Source organism: Myiozetetes cayanensis, unplaced genomic scaffold (genome assembly GCF_022539395.1).
Source record: "Myiozetetes cayanensis isolate MyiCay16 unplaced genomic scaffold, myiCay2020 scf21, whole genome shotgun sequence".
Taxonomy (NCBI): domain Eukaryota; kingdom Metazoa; phylum Chordata; class Aves; order Passeriformes; family Tyrannidae; genus Myiozetetes; species Myiozetetes cayanensis.
In genome coordinates, this window is record NW_026087423.1 from 5,560,047 (window position 1) to 5,578,104 (window position 18,058).

Below are 18,058 nucleotides of genomic sequence, written 5' to 3' on the forward strand. Positions count from 1 at the left end.
AGCTGCTAAAGCCAGACTGATTTTATTCAAATTGCGAATGTAAAACAGAATAATAATAAAAAAAAAAAACAACAATGCAACCCTCACTGGCTTCAGAGCCGAAAGCCGCAGGTAAACCGTGCCCGGGCTTTCCTCCTTCACCCTCCTGTGTTAAGGCTGAGCTCATCGCTGGCAACAAGAGGGAGCAGGGATGGGTGGAGCCCTGGCTCCTGCATCCCCCACTCCCTCGGGAGAAGTTTGGCACAAATCGTGTGGGGCCAGCCTGGTGTGGGCAGAGCAGGGCTCCGGCCCCACGGCCACAGGTGTTAGTGGGTCAGCGTGAAGCTCCAAAAGCTACAGGATTTACCTACGGGGCCACGGCGAGGCAGCGGGAGGGCAGATGGGGGGAATGTGGCAGAAGACAGGGGTTTGCACCCCCGGCCGAGGGGCCGAGTCTGCGGGGCGGGGCTGCCCCTCCTCACCCCGGCTCGAACAGCGCCTCGACTGTAAACGGCAAGTGATGGGGGCACCCAGCTCACCCCAACCCTGGCCTGCCACGAGCACAACTAAAGGCCTGGCTGTATGTGCAAATTTGGGCAGCCCCTGCTCAGCAGCCCAGGGCTGAGCGGGACCCCAGGGATGGGATGCTGCACGCCGGTGGTCCTGGTGCTGGCAGGGAGGGAGAAAGAAGCCTGGGGCCACACCAGCAGGTCACTGCCCTCCCGGCCTGGGAGGTGCAGGGCTGTTGGGCTCCCTCCGAGCTGCTGTGACCCAGTGCATCTCTCCCAGCCGGCGGTGTCAGTCCCAGCATCAGCTTGCGACGCCCCATCCACAGCTTGGCATTACACCATGGCTCTGGGCGGCTCTCAGCATCCCCAAAAAGAGCTGCTCCCCAGGCAGTCAGCAGCTCCTGGCTGTCAGGAGCCCTGGGGCCACTATCCCAGGGGACACCTCACCCTGGATAACCAGCACTCACGCCTGATGTAGCACCAGGGGGAAGTGTCAACAGGGGATTGAAGTGGGCATAACGGGGATGCTTGGGGTCTGGATGGTGGGATGCTGCTCCCTCCCTGCTCCTTTTAGCACATAACTAGTAATTTAACCTGCTCCAGAGCCTGTTCCTAAAGATAAAGGTGGCCAGGTTTGGGGGGAGGGCATGGGGGGCAGAGCTGGTCCTGGCAGCACCTGCAGGCGGGTGTGGGCTTGGTCTCTGCTCTCCAGCTGCAGCCCTGCGGGGCCCAGGAGGTGGGGCCCCTTGGCCCGGCCCCTCAGTCCGTTTTCCACACCTTGTTGAGGAATTTGACCACCTCATCGTAGATGATGAAGACGATGGCCACGTCGAGACAGACGCGGCCCAAGCGAGGCACCGTGCCCTTGTAAAACCTGCCGGGGATAAAGGGGGCCGTGGGGCTGGGTGCCCTCGCAGCCCCCTCCCTGCCCATCCTGCCCCCCAGCCACCCCCACTGCAGAGCTTACGCCAGGGGCCCTTCGTGTTTCATGATCTGGTAGGCACAGTCCCAGGTGTTCTTGTACTTGTGCGCCTCCAGCCCCTGTGGGAAGGGGAAAGCAGGATCAGAGGCCAGAGCCAGGGGTGCATCTGGGGGGTTTTGTGGGGGAGGCAGATAGCTGGGGGTGTGCCATGAGGAACTGATCCCTCTTCGCTGCTGCGAATCAAACTCGAGAGGGACATCCCCATCCCTGTGCAAACACTTCCCAGCACCAACCCCACGTATCTCCCAAGCCAAATCCCACCACCATCCAGTGCCTGCCCCAGGGACTGTGTGAAACAGCTCCCAGGCAGCGGGTGGCCCCAGCCTGCTGCAGGCAGAGTGGTCTCACACCGTGTCCTGGCACTGTACCTGCATCCTGGTCTTCACCACGTCCAAGGGGGTGTTGCCAAAGACACTCGCAGCTCCAGCAATGGCTCCAAACACCCCTGTGATGAAGGGGTTGATAACCTTGTTGGGATTGTCCCCTGGAAAGAAAGACAGTTTGAGGACAGAGTAGTGGTGGGATGAAGCACTCATTCCTGAGGGAGCCCACAAGAAGATCCCAGGTCTGGCTGCTTGTGGTCATGGTGCTGAGCTGGGGGCTGGAGCGTTTGAAGGGGACTGTCCAGCAGCAGCAGCCCCACAGAGCCCATACAGTGCCCAGGGACTCAGGGTGGGTGTGAAAGTGATGCTCCAGCACCAGGACCCTTCGGCCCCATGAGCTGGGGCCACCCCACCCTGGTTTTCATCTTCCTGCATCCTGAGTGGCGGAGCCATGAGAAGTAGGGGGTGTGCTGATGGAAAGTCCATCCCAGCTCCCAAGGGTGGGCTGGAGGAGCCAGAGGCATAGCCAGGGTGGCCTGGGGGGATGAGGGCACCGTACCTTTGTACCAGTTCTTGAGGGAGGTCATGACGAAGAAGCGGATGGCTTGGTTTGATCCTTGCTTGAGGACGGTCGCAGTTAAGCCCTGGTAGGTCCCCTTCAGTCCTGCAAGAAGAGGGTGTTGGAGGAGAGACCAGCCTCAACTGGCAGAGAAAAACCTCCTCAGGCCACACATCCCAGCCTGTGCCCATCGGCCACCTCCCAGCCCGTCCCCACAGCACGGGAGTACCCAGGGGGTCAGGGTGCCGCTTCCCCGGACTCACCCTGTTCCCGAACAATCTCCCGGACGCCATGGAAGAAACCACGGTATTTGGGGTTGGGAGAGGTCTGGTCATGGATAAACTTCACCTACAAGGAGATGATGTGCTCGTCCTGGCTGAGGTAAGGGCAGGTGTGATGGCCCCAAAGGGCTGTTGGCCACCTCTTGCCTTGTGCCAGGGACAGTCCCAAGACCAGAGCCAACCCATGCAGCCAGGCAACACTGCAGAGACCACAGGGGAAGCCTGTGCCCATGGCCAGCAGCGCATTTTGCAGAGCAAAACCTGAGAAACTGCCACTGCAAGCAGCCACGTGGGGTTTACAGTCCAAAAATGGGTGACAAGATGGCTCCTGAGTGTGGGGCTCCTCCCCAGAGTGGGAGAAGGGCCAGGACCACCTGACCTGACCTCCGAGGGCTTTCCACCATCAGATCCTGCCCTACAAAACTGGCCTGAGCAAACTCATGTGGCCTTCAGGTCCCCAAAAGTCAGGCACCTCTGGCTCTTGCACCCTCCCCACCAAGCCCAGTGAGGAGTGCCAAGGCAGGGGACACTGGCAGCTGCCTCCCACCCACCTTTATGGTCTCCATGGGGCAGACCACTGCCACAGCCTCGGCCACGCCAGCCCCCAGCCCGCAGATGAGGCCCCGCGTGCTGTCCAGCCGTCCCTGCTCGTCTCTCATCTGGTTGCTGAGGAACTCGAACATCCCGAACCTGCAAAGGAGCCACTGTGCCAACCCCTGGGCACCCGGACAGGGGGCTGCACCCCCCTGCTCTGGGTCTGCCTCCAGGAGCAGCCACGCACCCTGCAAGAGGATCCTCCCGTCTGGGAGAGCGCCTGGCCTTGGTGAAGCACCAGTGGAGACACCGAGGGCAAGACCACCCCCCGTCTGCTGCTGTCGGGGGTCCCCCCCACTCACCCCAGGCCCTGGGGACACACCTACCTGACGGCAGCCTTGGGGATGGAGCCGTACAGCAGCGAGCTGAGCCCCCGGTACAGCCCCCGGATGCCATGGTCACGGACAGTCTGCTTCACACAGTCCCCTGTGGCAGAGCACAGCAGTGCCACTGTCACCCGCCACGCTGAGGACCACCCACCACCGCCCCAGCTCCAGCCAGGCTTCCCAGGAGCCCCCAAACCCAGCGAGGGGCTGGGGCCCGCGCTGGGCAGGTGCTCACCGATGCCCTTGTAGCGGGGAGGGTTTGCCTTCTCGTCCAGCTGCAGCTGCGTCTTCACATATTCGGTGGGGAATGTGATGCAGATCTCGATCCCTCCGGCCAGGCCACCTGCACGGGAGAGGAGGGGCCACTGGGGCAGGAGCAGCACCAGGCCAGGGCAGTGGCTGCTGCCGCTCCAGGATGGCTGAGCCAAGGGCTGCTGGCAGCCAGGTCTGGGCTGGGACACCATGTGCCTGTCCTCACCAAAACCCTGGGCACTCCATACAGCAGCAGGGCCCTGTGCCAACCTAGTGTCCTGCACGGGCATCAGTGCCCAGCCATGGCAAGAGACGTTGAGGAGACTGGCCAAAGTGGCTGGAAAACCAGGCAAAACACCACACCCACAGCCGCCTATTTGGCAAGTTACCCCCCAAGGGCACCTGTTCCTCTCCAGAGCCCCACACCCCCAGGTGAGCTGCCAGCACTGGGATTTATAAACCCAGCGGTGCTGCAGCAGGCCCAGCACCACTCCCCACATGGTGGGAGCCCATCTGCAGACCAGCCATGCCAGCAGGAAACACAATTATCATCAAGCCTGTCCGGCTGCCCCGGGCTCCTGCAGCGGCGGCTGCTGGGGGCTGATTACAGCGGCTGCAGCCTCTCCTGGTAGCCCAGGCAGCAAGGGGTGCCGGCTCTCAGCCACGGGGCTCCCCACAGCGTGGCTGCAGCCCTTGCAGCTGGGCTGGGGGAGCTGGGCTCAGCCCATCCGGCCACGACGGATCCCAGGACATTTCCTCGCATCAAAGCACGGGCAGGTCCCGCCGAGCAGCGGGAGCCCTTTGTGCCGCAACAAGGAGGAAGTGCAAAGCCAAGCCCGCTCCCTCAGGATCACAGGGCAAACCCTGCTCAGGGCAGAGGGCGCTGCCACTGGGGTCAGCACCCACCAGAGCATTCCTGAGGGTGTCCCTGCTCCTTGCCCAGGGAAGGTGAACCATGCCCTGGCCCTCAGGATGGGGAATGGCGTGGGGTCAGGGGGGCTGTCAGCTCCCAGTCTCACACACGGCCTCCAATGGCCCCTCCAGCCTGGCCACGTCCTCGGTGTGACTCAGCAGCACTGCAGCTCCCACCACAGCCACGGTGGGGAGCCATGGGGGGAACACACTGCCATTGTGGGAAGGGCTGGGGCTGGATGCTGTGGTGGTTATCCTGCTCTGCACCCAAGTGCAGCACGGCACGGCACAGCTCTGCTTATCAGCACCCCACAAACCACCCCTGTGAGAGGATGCTGATAGGGGGCACCACGGCTGTGGCTGCTCCCCGTGACAGCAGCAGGAGGCCCCAGCTCCTCGGACCAGTGGAGTTTCTCACAAATTTCATTTGTACAGCCTCCAAATTTACAAGAGAGACACTGGATCTCTGGTGCTACATCCAGCTCCCCCGGGCCAGTGCCACTGGCAACTGGCATCCCCTGGAGCACTGCTGCCTACTCTCAGCCCAGTCTTTCTGAAGGGAAGGGAAAGCAGCCTTGCTGCACTCCTTCCAGCACCCACCTTAAAACAGCCTTATCCTGTTTTTTTCCCCCAGGCAAAAGAAGCATCAGGCTGCGTTGTCCTCCCAGGGGAGTCAAGAAGCCAGGCCAGCACTCAGTACAGCAGGGATGGGGACACCGTGACACGGAGTGCCCAAGGCAGGACCCGCCAGCCCAGCCTGGCAACATCCCGGCCCCGTGGGGTGCTGGGGATGGGGCCTGAGGCCAGCCCAGCTCCTCCAGAGCAGACAAAGGCCCCTTGTTTCCCACTGTGTTCCCAGGGGGGCTGGAGCTGCCCAGCCCAGGCCAGGCAGGCGGCTCCTGGGAGGTGGGAACGGGTGACCACTGCCAGCCATGACTCCTCCACGGCACCCTGTGCTTTGGGGGCGTGGGAGGAAACCACAGAAGCCACAGCCAGGCCAGCTCATGCCACTGCAGCCAGCCAGTCACCCTCTCTGCTGGGGCACCACAAGACAGCCACCATCCCCAGGGTCCTCACTGTGCTCCTGCTGCCCCTCAACTCTCTCCCATCGTTGGTGTGTCTGTCAGCGGTGGCAGACACTGCTGTTCCCATGGCACAGGGGCTGCCAAGCACTGTAATTTCTCCTGCAAAGACAAACAGTTCCCAAGGAAGAGCTGGCAGGCCCCCAGCAAGCAGCAGGATGAGGAGCAGCAGCATCCTCCAGCTGAGTGCAACAGTCCCCAAAAAGCCGAGCACTGGCTGGCACCTCTCCACACCACAGCCACATGAACACCCCAGCTGCTGCCAAGGCCACTTCCCTCCCTCCTACACTGCAGAACTGAAGTGCTGGACATTTGAAGTGCCATAAATATTTGCTCCCTCCCGGTCACCCAGCACCAGCTGCTGCCCCAGCACCTCCGGGAGCCAGACAGGAGGGAAGCACCTGGGACAAGCACCAATCCAGGGGCAACCAGCACCTGGGCTCATGGCAGCCACACCAGATGGCACAGGGAGGGATGCTGCACCTCCCACAACCTGCCCACAGCCTTGGCTGCCACTGGGATTGAGGACATTTGTCCATGCAGGGGAGGCAGAGAAGTTCTGCCCAGAATCCCACAGGTAAAGCCACACCCACGGAAGTCTGTGAAGTGCCCCAGCAAAGGGACAGAGTGCTGTTCCTGGGAACTGGCAGCCTCTGGGGCGCTGAGGTTGCCCTGGCCAAGGACGGAGGAACAAGGCATCCACACTGCCAGGTCCCCTCCCTGCCCCCTGCTGTCGCTCTGGGCTCAATGGGAAGGTGCACAGAGCAGGGACTTGGGACACGCTCCGTGACTGGTAGCAATTTTAACCCATTTTCATCTGCCTGCAGAGAGACAGGGTGGCACAGACCACCCACCCTGCAAACCCTAACCCCCCTGGAAGCGGGACCCATCAGAGGTCCTGCTCTGCTGTCATCTCCTCTCCCGACACAGTACTGTTCCAGCAGAAACCTTATTCCATGCAAATAAATCACCCCACTGCCCACGAGCAGCATCTCCGTCCAACCTCCTCCCTCGCCAGGGCTGCGGGGGCTTTGCAACCTGTTTACCCGGACTTTCACCGGCAGCTTCAGCTCTTGCAACACCGCGGAGTCAGCAGGAACAGCTGGCAGCGCTCAGGAGGGGAAAGAGCAAGCGGGGCAGCTGAGGTGCCAGGCCAAGGCTCTCCACTGTTAGCTGGATGCAGCACAGCCAGAGAGACGGGACGTCCTTCAGGGAAGGTCACTACGCCCGGCCCCAGGGAAGGTGTCTGGTGGGGAGATCCCGCTCCCAGCACCAGGAATGGCTCCCTGCCTGCAGCATCCCCTGTATGTGCTTCAGCTGCCAGTGATCCCGACACGGCAGGCCCAGCAGGAAGGGGAAGATGGGAAAAATACCTGTTTGTCAGCCACTTGGCATGGTTTTCCCAGAAAAAGTTTAGCTCTCCCTTGCGGAAGAGCCAAAGAAAGCCGTCCTTGGGCACAGCTGGGGAGAGTTGGCAGGAGGAAGAAGAGGGTTTTTGGGGACAGTGGGAGGGTGCTGCCCCTGCAACGCTCATGCAACACGTGATGGCATCAGCAAACAGAGGTCCAGCTTCACACCCTGTCAGTGAACAGCTTCTGGGGACACCACCGGCCACTGCATCCCAGGATCGCCAGGTCCTGCCCAGGACAGGGTGGATGCTGAGGGCAGGAGGATGCAGCTCCAATGGGGAAGACAAGGAGAGTCCCAGGACTTACACAAACCAAGACTGCACAGCCAGGGCTGGCACTGCCACCCACTGCAAACCTCTACCCTGAGGCAAGTGCCCCAGTGAGCACCCACTGCCCTGTCTGGGAGCCACAGAGGGCCAGGAGGTGGCACTGGCCCCTCTGCCTCTCCTGCAAGTGACTGTGCCTGCAAAAACATCCTGCTCCTGCAGAGAGACAGAGCAGCAGGTCTCTATGCAGCTCTGATGAGAAGTGAGCACCTGGAGAGCAATTTCAGCCTCTCCATTTTTAAGAGTGATTTCACATGCTGACACACAAGCACCTGATTTCCACACAAAAAGCTCCTTTTAAGTTCAGATTAAGCAGGATCCTTTCAGGTCAGAGGAAATTATTCCTAAGGGTCTGGGAGCAAAGCAGCAGAGCTCTCCCAGGGCCCATGCCTGAAGCTTCCCCATTCTGCCAGCCGGGTGGTTCAGGATGGTGGAAAGGCACAAACAAGCTCTCAGCTCCTCTCCAGAGCAGAAGCAGAGCCCTGAGTTCCCCCTGTTTGGGGGGCACCCAGCCCACGTGCAGAAGGTGCAGGTGTAGGAGGTGAGCTGAGCACACGACACGGGTGACACGGACCACACGCCGCAGGCACAGCGGGCCATCCTGCCCACCTCCTGGATGCCAGGCTTACAGCTCCCACTCTCACGAGGGGACTTGGTTGGTGCCCTTTTCCATTAGCCAAGGCAGCTGTTAGAGCTGGGAAAATCAGAAACCTCCCCAAAAAACCAAAACAATCCAAAAAACAAACAACAACAATAAAAACCCCAAACAAACAAACAAAACCCACAAAACACCCCAAAAGCACCCCATCAGGGTGCTACAAATCAGGGAGGCAGGAACACCCACTGCCAGCTCCCGACAGGTCCCTGCTCCCCGCTGCCAAGGGAACAACCCCTCCTGGCAGCCACCCAGGCTGCCCTTCACCCATCCACTGCCATCCCCCAGCTGAAGGCAGTGGTGGAGCAATCAATCCTGCCCTGCCTGCAGCGGTGAAACGGGTTTAACGGCCCCACCCCCCAACACGTCCCACCACGGGCCATCTTGTGAAAGTCGGGGCTCAGGAGCCGGCAGGCACCTCCTCCTGCCACGGACAGCCCTTCAGCACCCATCCGCAGCCACATCCTCGGGGAAAACCACCACGGGGGCAGCTCTGCGGCCAAAGGTCTCATACAGTGCTGAGACAGGGAAGCAGCTTCCCCCAAACCAGACTGCTGGAAAATTACCTGTGTTTTGGTTAGAAGGGAAAAAAAAAAGTGTCCTGCGACAGGTCAGCAGGCTCAGAGGGTGTCCATGCCTTGGAGGTCTCCTGTCTGACAGGGGCAAGGCTGGTGGGGAGCACAGGGGTTCAGCAGGTCCATCGGTAAACACACACACACGGCTGGTTTGGTCACAGAGAGTGCCACAGGCAGGCTGGATGAAGTCTGATCCCCAGTGGGGACACACAGAAAGGCAAACAGGAGAGATGCCTCTCAGTACCCTGTGCCATCGGTGGGTAAACAGCCCTGACCGTGCAAACAGCGCTGCAGATAACGCTCTGGATGGGATGGAATAATTTGTCCTGAATCTGACTGGAACTGTCCTGTTTGAACAGGCTGTCCTTTCACAACCCACTCACTCATCGCCTCTTTGCATTCACTTCTCAACATTACAACTAACCATTACTACATTTTAAACTTCTTGGCTGTGAGCAGGATACAGAAATCACTTCCCTGTGCTCGCAGTCACAGCATCCTCTGCCTTTGGCGCTCACCCCACCTTTGGGGACTGCCAAGTGCCCCGTCCTGCTCAAGTCACCTTCCCTGTGTTGTCCTGTGCACCCCAGCCAACCCACCACTCCACTCTGGACACCAACTTTTCAAGCATCAAAAAACCCTCTGAACTCTCCGAGTCGACGTCAGAGCCCAGGGCTGTTGGACACCTCCCCCAGCACAGCCCCACAGCTGGATGAAGGAGCCACTGCCAGGACTGAGCCTTCCCCAGGGACAGCCTCCGGTCTCCTCGCCACCAGCACAGGGGAGTGATTGCTGTGCCACGCACTGGAGCACAGGGAGAGAGAAGAGATGGCAAAAAAAATCAACTCCTGCTGTCAGGAGGTGACCCGAGACCTGAGGGCACAAACAGGGCAGGGAGGCTGCATTGGCATGCACCACACAGGGCCATCAGAGACAAGAGAGACGCTGCAACATCCCCGAGCTGTCAGCCCATGGTGCTCATCGCCTCAGGAAGACGGATGGCTCCTTCCGATCATTTACATCAACCCACAGAAAATGGTTGCCTGCAGAATGTCAAGCAGAGCATCAGCCATGTGAAAATCTCAGAAACTCACATTTCAAAGCCCAGGGTTAACCCCAGCTCACACAGAATCCATTCAGACCCAGTGGACAGCCCGATGTGGTTTCCTGGCCCTGGGGCTGACATCCTCCTCCCACCAGGAGCCTTGGGGCTGCTCTGAGGTTCTGCTGCAGTCCACGAGGGCTCCCGGGCAGCCAAGGACACACTCAGGGCCACCACACTCCCTGTGCCCCACTCCCCAAACAGACAACAGCCAGAGGAGGCAACTGCAGGGGAAACCACAACCAGGCAGGAAGCACTGAGGGCAGCAGACCTGGCAGGGCTGGTTCCTCCACGGTCACCAGTCCTTCCTCCTGGCTGTGCTCATCCCACCACCTGGCTCCTTTGGCTCAGCATCAAGGGGGAAACATCCCCCAATCTGCTGTGAGCACCGGGCATCCATCTCAAAGCCAGGGAGTGTGCCAGACCACAGCCACTCCCAGCAGCACAACCTCCCTCACAACCTCCCAGGAGAGCAATGGCCCTGGAAACCCAGGTGGACTTGGGACTTTTGGGAAAGGAGTCCTGCTCTGCAAGAAGCAAGTCTCAGCTTTCACACCCAGTGCCTGAACTCCTCTCCTCTGCAGGTACAGCATTTCCTAAGAAAGATCATATCAGGGATTAACAAAGAAGAGGAAACTGAAGCTCTAATTACTGCTTTGTTTCTCAGGAGCCTGAGCTCCCTGCTGAACCTTCCCTGCTCCATTCTCTACCCTGCAGGTCCTTTTCTCTCCCTGCAGAGTCCTTCTCCCCTGTCCATGCTCCTCCTGAGCCCCTGGTGCACATCACTGCTATTTCCCAGTGGTACCCAACACCAGAACAGCAGCCACAACAACTGCGAGTTCTTTCCAAATCCAGCACCATGCAGGACAGTGTCCAGGCATCCTGCCCCCCTGAGCAGGCAGGATTAGGTGTAGGCAGGAACAACAACTGTGCAGCAGCCCCCAGATGAGCAGAGGTACCATGCAGAGAGCAAGGCAGCTGGGAGCTTCTCCGTGGGAGGGAGCAGACCCCAGGCTTCAAAGCTGGCTAAAAACAGAGCAAGGCTGTACTTAACTCTGGAGAGGGAAGGCAAAGCCTTTCATCACGTGGGCTCTGCTAGCCACGAGCAAAGTTCTCAAGAGGAGGGCAGGAGTGTGGGGGTTTGCCTGCAAGTGGTAAAGACCATTTGTGCTGGGCTCTAAACAGCCCACCTCAAGCTGATCCAACAGCACCGTGGTGTCCAAAAACCCAGCAAGGAGCGCTCTGGGGAATGGCAGGGGTGACTGTCTCACCAGCTCTGCCACCAGCATTCCTGTCTCACCACCTGCTGCCTTCGTTTCGAGCTCCCCATCCACTCACTGTGGAGTGGCCCCGTGCTGGGAGCTGCACAGTGGACCAGCCCTCGTAGGATGCTGGTGGGAGGGACAGGAGGCCAGTGGGCTCGAGGATTTGCTTGGAAACCACGGCACAAAACTGGGAAGCTGGCTGTGGGGAGGCTGGAGGCACAGCTGGGCTCCCGGCCTGCCTGCTAACAGGTTGGTTGTTACCCAGCAGAAGAGTTACAAGCTGGCCCTCAAACCAGCTCGTGAGTTCACAGAAAAATTGTACCAGTCTGCAACTGGTAGCAGAGCCAGCAGGAGAGTTGGGAAGACACAGTTTTAATATCCATTTCAGCATAAAGCCTGCATGTTTACCAGTCTTTTAAACAGGTCTAAGCTAAGCCATGTTATACCTAACTGCTGTACCTTAAGCCATGTCACTTCTCACCAGCACCATGTTCTCCAAACCGACTCTGTACCATCAGTTCAGAGCCTGGGGGCTTGTCCCTTTGCAAAGGGGGTGTTGGGATGGAACAGGGGCAGAGACCCACTCAGCTCTGTCCTCTGAAAGCCCAGTCAGCGCAGAGCACTTCCCATTCCAAGCCCTGGCAACAACACCCACCCAGCCAGCCAGTACAGCCCAGCTGCCTTCGTGTGCTCAGGCCACACGTGGCCGCAGCGCCGGCACCGCCTGCGTGGTCACCGCAAGGTGAAGTGCTGCCCTGGCACACAACAGCTGCCCCGACAAATGAGAGCCCATTAGCAAATTAATTTTTAACCTTGCGTTTGTCTGTTGCAACAACTAAAGGAGAAGAGCTCTTGGCAGCCAGAGCTTCACTTGTGTCTCTTCAGAAAAGAGCCAGCCCCAGCCTGTGGAGGTCTGGGCAGCCGAGGTTGCTGTGCCTCCCTGGCAGAGGATCCCAATTATAGAGGGGGTCTGTGAGCAGAGAGGCACCCAGGGGGGGATGATGGATGCTTATTTAACTCCACCAGTACAGGCTGATGAGGCGCAGCCAAGAATGGTTCATCTTAACACTTCCAGCTCTCCAGAAAGTTGAGCTCTGAAGCACACACCCCTGTTGTGCAGACAAATGTCAGATGAGAAACCCTGAGAGCATCAGCAAACCCTTTAAAGTCAGCAGACACAGCCACAAACAGCACTGCATCCTCCTGCAAGGGGCTGGAGGGCTGAGCAGACCAGGGTGCAGGGAGTTAACAGCAGCTTTCTCCCGTTTCTGTGGTTCTCTAATACAATTAGATGCCACAGAGGCTTGGCTGGACTTCTGCCCATTAACCAATTACTCTGATTACAGCCTGTGAGGAGAAGACCAGCATCTCAATAGGGTCCTTCTTCCACCTCTGCAGCCTCATATGGACCCAGAAGGACCCCCTCCAAGCAGGGGCATATGCAACTTCGTGCTACATTGCCCAACCCGGCACCTGGCGAAGTCCACAAGAACCTTTACACCAGAACAGCTTCCAGGCATACCCACGGCAACTTTTATGGCAGGGGACAGAAGGGCAAGTCTGCTGCAACCTCTCTCAGAGGAGGCTGATACCAATAATCCATCTACAGCTGATGATCCTGATTAGAGACCGAAACAAGGGTTATGAAAGTCTCCTGGTACACTGGTACCTGATGCACTGCACAAGGGCAGCAAGATGGGAAAGACTGAGAAGGGTAGACGAGAAGAAAATAGCCTGTTCTTTCCCATCTTAATCTTGGATTAAATCCCATTTTAAAAAATGTTACATGAAGAGGCCTGAAAAAACAACCCATTTTGAGGCGGGGCAGCACAAGCCTTGAGCCCCCTGAGCTCTGGAGGAGCGTGGACTCACCCAAGGGTTCACCTGAATGAGAAGGCACTCTCTGGTCTGGCCACAGCTGCCTTCTCCTTGTGCCACAGCCCCGTGGCCAGGCAGCCCCAGGGATGGCGCAGGCACAGTCCCTTCCAGGAGATGTGACCCTGGGAGGCCCCGGCACCCTTTGCACGCTCCAGTGCTCCAAGCATCCACCTCCGGCAGTTCTCCAGGTCTGTGTGAGGGGAGACCCACCCGGCACGGGTGGAAGGGCAGAGATGGAGCAGCAAGTGTTCAGCTGCCCGTGCCCAGCCAGGGTGGGCAGAGCCTTCTGCTCCCGGGTCCTGCTACTGGAGGCTGGAGCTCTGCCCTTGGAGGGGAGCGGGGAGTTGGAGAGACAAAGGCACAATCGTAGGAGGGGGAATTGGCTGGAAAACACAAAAGCCCTAAACATGCCAATCATGTCGAGGCTGCGAAGGCTCATTTCAAAACAAAGACGCTAATCTCCACTCTGGGAATTGTCCTGCGACTGGCAGGAGAAACCAGGGAGCTAATGAACAGCTACAAAGGAGTTTAACAAGCCTGCGACTGTCTTGGACTCCAGTCAGCTCAGAGCTCGAACCAGCCACAAGCAGGAGGCAGAGCGTTAACTCTGCAATTACTGCTGCACCCGGAGCCTATTTAGATCCCATGGAAGTGGTCAGAACTGGACGGGAAAACACGCCCTGATCCACAGGGACCGATGCTGAGGCACAAAGGAGGGACCAAGCAGCCCTCAGAGGAACTGCATCAACGCAGCGTGTGGGACACAGCTGGGGCAGGGACAACTGACTGCTGCCGCCTCAGCCTTGTCCCTTAAGCCCTTTGGGGGTGCGTGCGGGAGTCCCTGCTGCCATCAGCCTCTCCCATCAGTGCCGCTCCCTCCGCTGGCATGGAAACCTGCCCCGCTGAACCTCGCGAGTGCCGCTCGACCCGATCTACGACCGAGGCCACCGGCCCCTCCGCGGCCAGACCTCCGGGAGCACAAACAGCCTGGCTGGACGCTGCGACCCCCGGAGCGGGGGTCCGGGTTCGGGATGCTGCCGCGGCCGAAGGGAAACCCCGGTCTACCGGGGCCGCCTCCGGGGCAGCGGGAGAGGGGCGGCAGTGCCGGGATGGAGTAGCAGCACCTGCGGGAGCGCCGCCGCCCCGGGGCGGGTCCGGCAGCACCGCCCAGGCGGATGCCCACGCTGGCAGCGGCGGGGCGAGCCCCGCTCCCCGGGAGAGCCCCGGGGGACCCTTACCTGCCAGGATGGCCTTGCCGGGGTGGGTGAGCTTAGCCTTGCCGGCGGGGGCGGCGGCCGCCAGGCTGCGGGGCGCGGCGGGGGCGGGCATGGCCGCGCTGCTCCGCGGCTCGGGCTGCCCGGGAGCGGCGGCCGAGCCCTATTTCAGAGCCGCGCCCGCGAGGGGCGGCCCCGGCGGCGTCACATCCTCGCAGGGCGGGGCGGGGGCGGCCCGTTGGGGCTCGTTGGGCGGCTCTGCGGGGACGGGGACGGGCGGGCAGCGGCAACCGACGGGCAACGTGGCCCGGCCCGGGACCCACCCGGTGGCTGCGGGGTAGGGGGGCTTAGCCCGCTCCGAGGAACTCACGGGAAAAGGCGCCGCGTGGGTACCGAGGGATGCCGGCCCGGGCCGAGGGACGTGGCCAGCACCGCCTCCGCCCCTCGGAGCAGCATCGGCACCCCCGGGCACGCTTAGGCCAGGACTAGCTCTGTAACACCCCCAAACCCAGCCGGTCAGGGAGGCTGGCACAGCAGCGCCTTCCTGCGCGGGGATGACGGTCCGAAGGGATGGAGGGTTTGATGCTCTCAGGCCCCTGGCTTGAATCCTTTCTGGTTCAGGCGGTGAGGAAGAGAGAGCAGGAACCTCCCGGGGTAGTGATGACCTATGACCGTCCAGTGCAGAAGGAAGTGAAACCAAAACATGCTCAAATTAAAAGGCCACGCTGGGCTTAGTGAGTTTGTGTTTGTTTGCTTGGGAGGCAGGGGGGGATTTATTATCTATTGCTCCTCAATAAGTGGGTTGTGCAAATTGCATCACAACTTTTGTTTTATCTGCAGGCATAGGAAGACAGAGCCGTGCACTCGTTCATGTCTAAAGGCTGTGTTTACAGGGATGCAGGGGGAGAAACCAACACTCTTCCTTTCCATCTGGGATTTCAAAGAAACCAGGGAACACTGGAGCTGGACTGCAGAGCTGTGCTCTCCCTTACACCTGGAGCAGCCACCCTATTCCAAAGAGGGAACATTTTGTGTAAGAAGTCGCCCCCAGCCATGCACAGAACATGCTCCTGTCCAGACTTGCTCTCTGTGACATGATTTTTGCTTAACAAGACTCAGCAATTGGGCAGCTGCCAGCCCTGTACAAAAGCTGGCTCTGCAGCTACACAGCCCTGGCTCCGTGGCTAAACCACCGGCACAAAGACCCTTTGGGAAACTGAAGCACCTTTATTCTGCCAGGGTTAAAAGCAAACGTACTTGGATTGCAGAACTCGTCCCCAGGTGAGGCCAGAACTGTGCACCATTTCACAACAGAGTTAAAACAGTCACAGAGGCAAGTCTGTTGAGGTGGTCTCAGGCCAAGTCTAAGGCCTCCCACCTTCAGCACATGGAAGTAAAGGAGGAGGGAATTAACATGTAAAAGGTACATGGAAAGCAGAAACAGTCATAGGCCCAGCCACAGATGCAGAGCAGCTGCTCAGTGCTTGGGTTAGCAGCATTAGAATGGCAAAGATAAGATAAATCCTTTCAAAGATGGCAAACAAACAAATGCATTTGGATTTCTGATTAACCTCTGCCACTCCTCATACCTTTCCATCAAATTAGCATGGCATTCATTAGCAGGCATCTGCCTGGAAACACGTCCACCCACTGCTGGGAGGCCACACAACGAACACTGGCTCTTACAGACTCCCAGATCATCAAGCCAGCAAGGCCTGAGCACAACCTCATCCTGCTCAAGAAAATACCACACCACGTGCTTAATTGACATCAGGCTCAATGGGATTCACAGCAGTGCTTACTTCGCTGAACAGGGAAAGGATTATTCATATTTAAGCACATGCAGATTGCAAGTCATCTTAACTTGACCTCTGAGAAGCTGCTAACACCACTTGTCAGCAGAAAGCCTGAAGGAGAAGCATCGAAGGAAGATAAACAACCCCTGAAATACCAGGGGTGTTTTAAACCCCATGACTTAGGTGAAAGTAAATACTTCACCAGACTTGCACAGTCAAGAGCATCTCCTAAGAAATGGGTGGTCAAAGCATAGAAGAGCAACTACTGTTACACAGAGGACATCAAATCGGTATCTTACTGCTCTCACTTCAGGAATTTTCATGGAAACAACCCTCTGATAATCTGAACCTATTTCACTTGCTGGTGGCTGGTGCTTGTTTCTGCTGGCACACAAAGACACAAGAATTGTGAAATCCATAGTCAGGTGCTCCTGCAGCCAATGTGCCTCACGGCATCTCTCCAGACCCTAATCATCAGAATTAGGAAGAACTACTGAAAGTGAAAGCAACTTTCACTTTTTTTTTTTTTTAAACACAAACCCCAGTTGCAGACAGAGCATTCTGGATTCTAAGAAGCTCATAAACAGTGACAACACTTGAGCTGTTCCAACTTATTCCTCCCTTGCCCCTCCCTGAAATTGCTATTATTACTTTTATTTAATTAGCACCAGGCAGCACACCATGGTTTCAGAGACCACGAGTGGTCAGTGTGGGGTAGATAACTTCCTGTTTCATGTCCTCAGACCAGGGAGTCTCTTCGTTTCACCAGATAAACAGCTGTATTATCACAATTGTTACAACTCATCAACTACTACAGGCCTTTCCATGCATTATTTAATCCCCATCATGTAGGGGCTTATGGTAAAATAAGAAAACTCATTTCCTCTCAGGTTCTCTGTCAAGACTAAAGAGCTCCTTTATGCAAACAGATCCTGCACATAACTGGCTCCAAGAAGTGATCACATTGCAGACTTGAGTCAATGTTTCCCCAGCTTTCAGCAGCAGGAGCTCCTGTGACTGTAAGAAAGATGATGCTGTTCCTAACAACTACCACGATTCCACTTGAACACACATCCAAGAAGAGCTCCTGTTGCTATTCGAGATTATTTCCTGAGATTACCAGGACTGAGCCTCTCAAGAGCCTCACAGTAGTCCCTGTTACGTTCACATTTGCGTGGGCCTGACTCATCTCAGAAGAGTGAAACACATGTACAGCATTTACAGGTTATCACTCTGCTACCACACCAGGGTTGTGAATCCCTCACGGCAGGATATATTACTCAACAAAGCTACTGTTAGCAGTTTATCCTAGATGAGGCCATGTCGGCACCTCCTAACTGGCAAAAACAAAGTACCTTCCAAAAGGAGAGCAATTAGAGATTTATTAACCATCTCCTCCCACCCAAACCCACTCCTCGTTTCCCAGCTGGATAAGCAGTACTTGGGGAATTTGTGCTCTGCATAAGATTGGAGACCTCACTGCTGTGGAAAACAACATACCAGAAGACTTTGTAATTCCTTCCTTTCGTAACCACTGGGGGGAAAAGGAGAAACAGAGATTTTTAGACAAATTTTGAAGTCTTGATTAAAACCACAGCAGACCAAAAAAAAAAACAAAAAAAAAAAATCTCCTTGAGTCACTGAACCATGCAGGAAAATGCATGACAAACTCAGAACATGACTCAGGATTTTTAAGTTCTGACACATAAAAACAAGAAGGACTTCACTGACTATATTTCAAATTCATCTTAAGCTTAAAAGCTGGCAATTTTATAGTCTGTTTTAGCTTGGATGAAAACAGATGGATTTTGCTTCCCTCCTGAAGGATTGCAAAGGCTCCAGACTGAAGGATGTAGACCGAAACATATACCTATGCTAACAATTTTGCAGTGCTTTGTTAGTAAAAACATGAGTCAGGATCTGTCATTACCTTTGGAGAGGTGCCCACAGAAAACGCACAGTGTTGAAAAATGAGAAAGCCAGAGTGGTGACAAACCCTCTGGAGGCTGGAAGCCTGCTGGAGCAAGAGATGGAGCAGA

The 18,058-nt window shown here is 57.4% G+C and overlaps 1 protein-coding gene across 2 annotated transcripts; it reads right to left on the reverse strand.

The window, feature by feature from the left end:
• Window positions 1–6: 6 nt before the first annotated feature.
• On the reverse strand, window positions 7–14,401 carry SLC25A1 (solute carrier family 25 member 1). Of its 2 annotated transcripts, XM_050318522.1 has the most exons (9): window positions 14,248–14,401; window positions 3,789–3,896; window positions 3,554–3,653; window positions 3,185–3,323; window positions 2,616–2,700; window positions 2,353–2,457; window positions 1,839–1,954; window positions 1,456–1,529; window positions 7–1,362 (listed from the first exon to the last, which is right to left on the reverse strand). In XM_050318522.1, exons 1-9 carry the CDS (start codon window positions 14,336–14,338, stop codon window positions 1,248–1,250), a joined length of 933 nt encoding a protein of 310 aa, XP_050174479.1. In that variant the 5' UTR covers window positions 14,339–14,401; the 3' UTR covers window positions 7–1,247. The 2 variants fall into 2 exon arrangements, with proteins under 2 accessions (XP_050174479.1, XP_050174480.1); XM_050318523.1 differs by lacking the exons at window positions 3,554–3,653; window positions 14,248–14,401.
• Window positions 14,402–18,058: the final 3,657 nt, after the last annotated feature.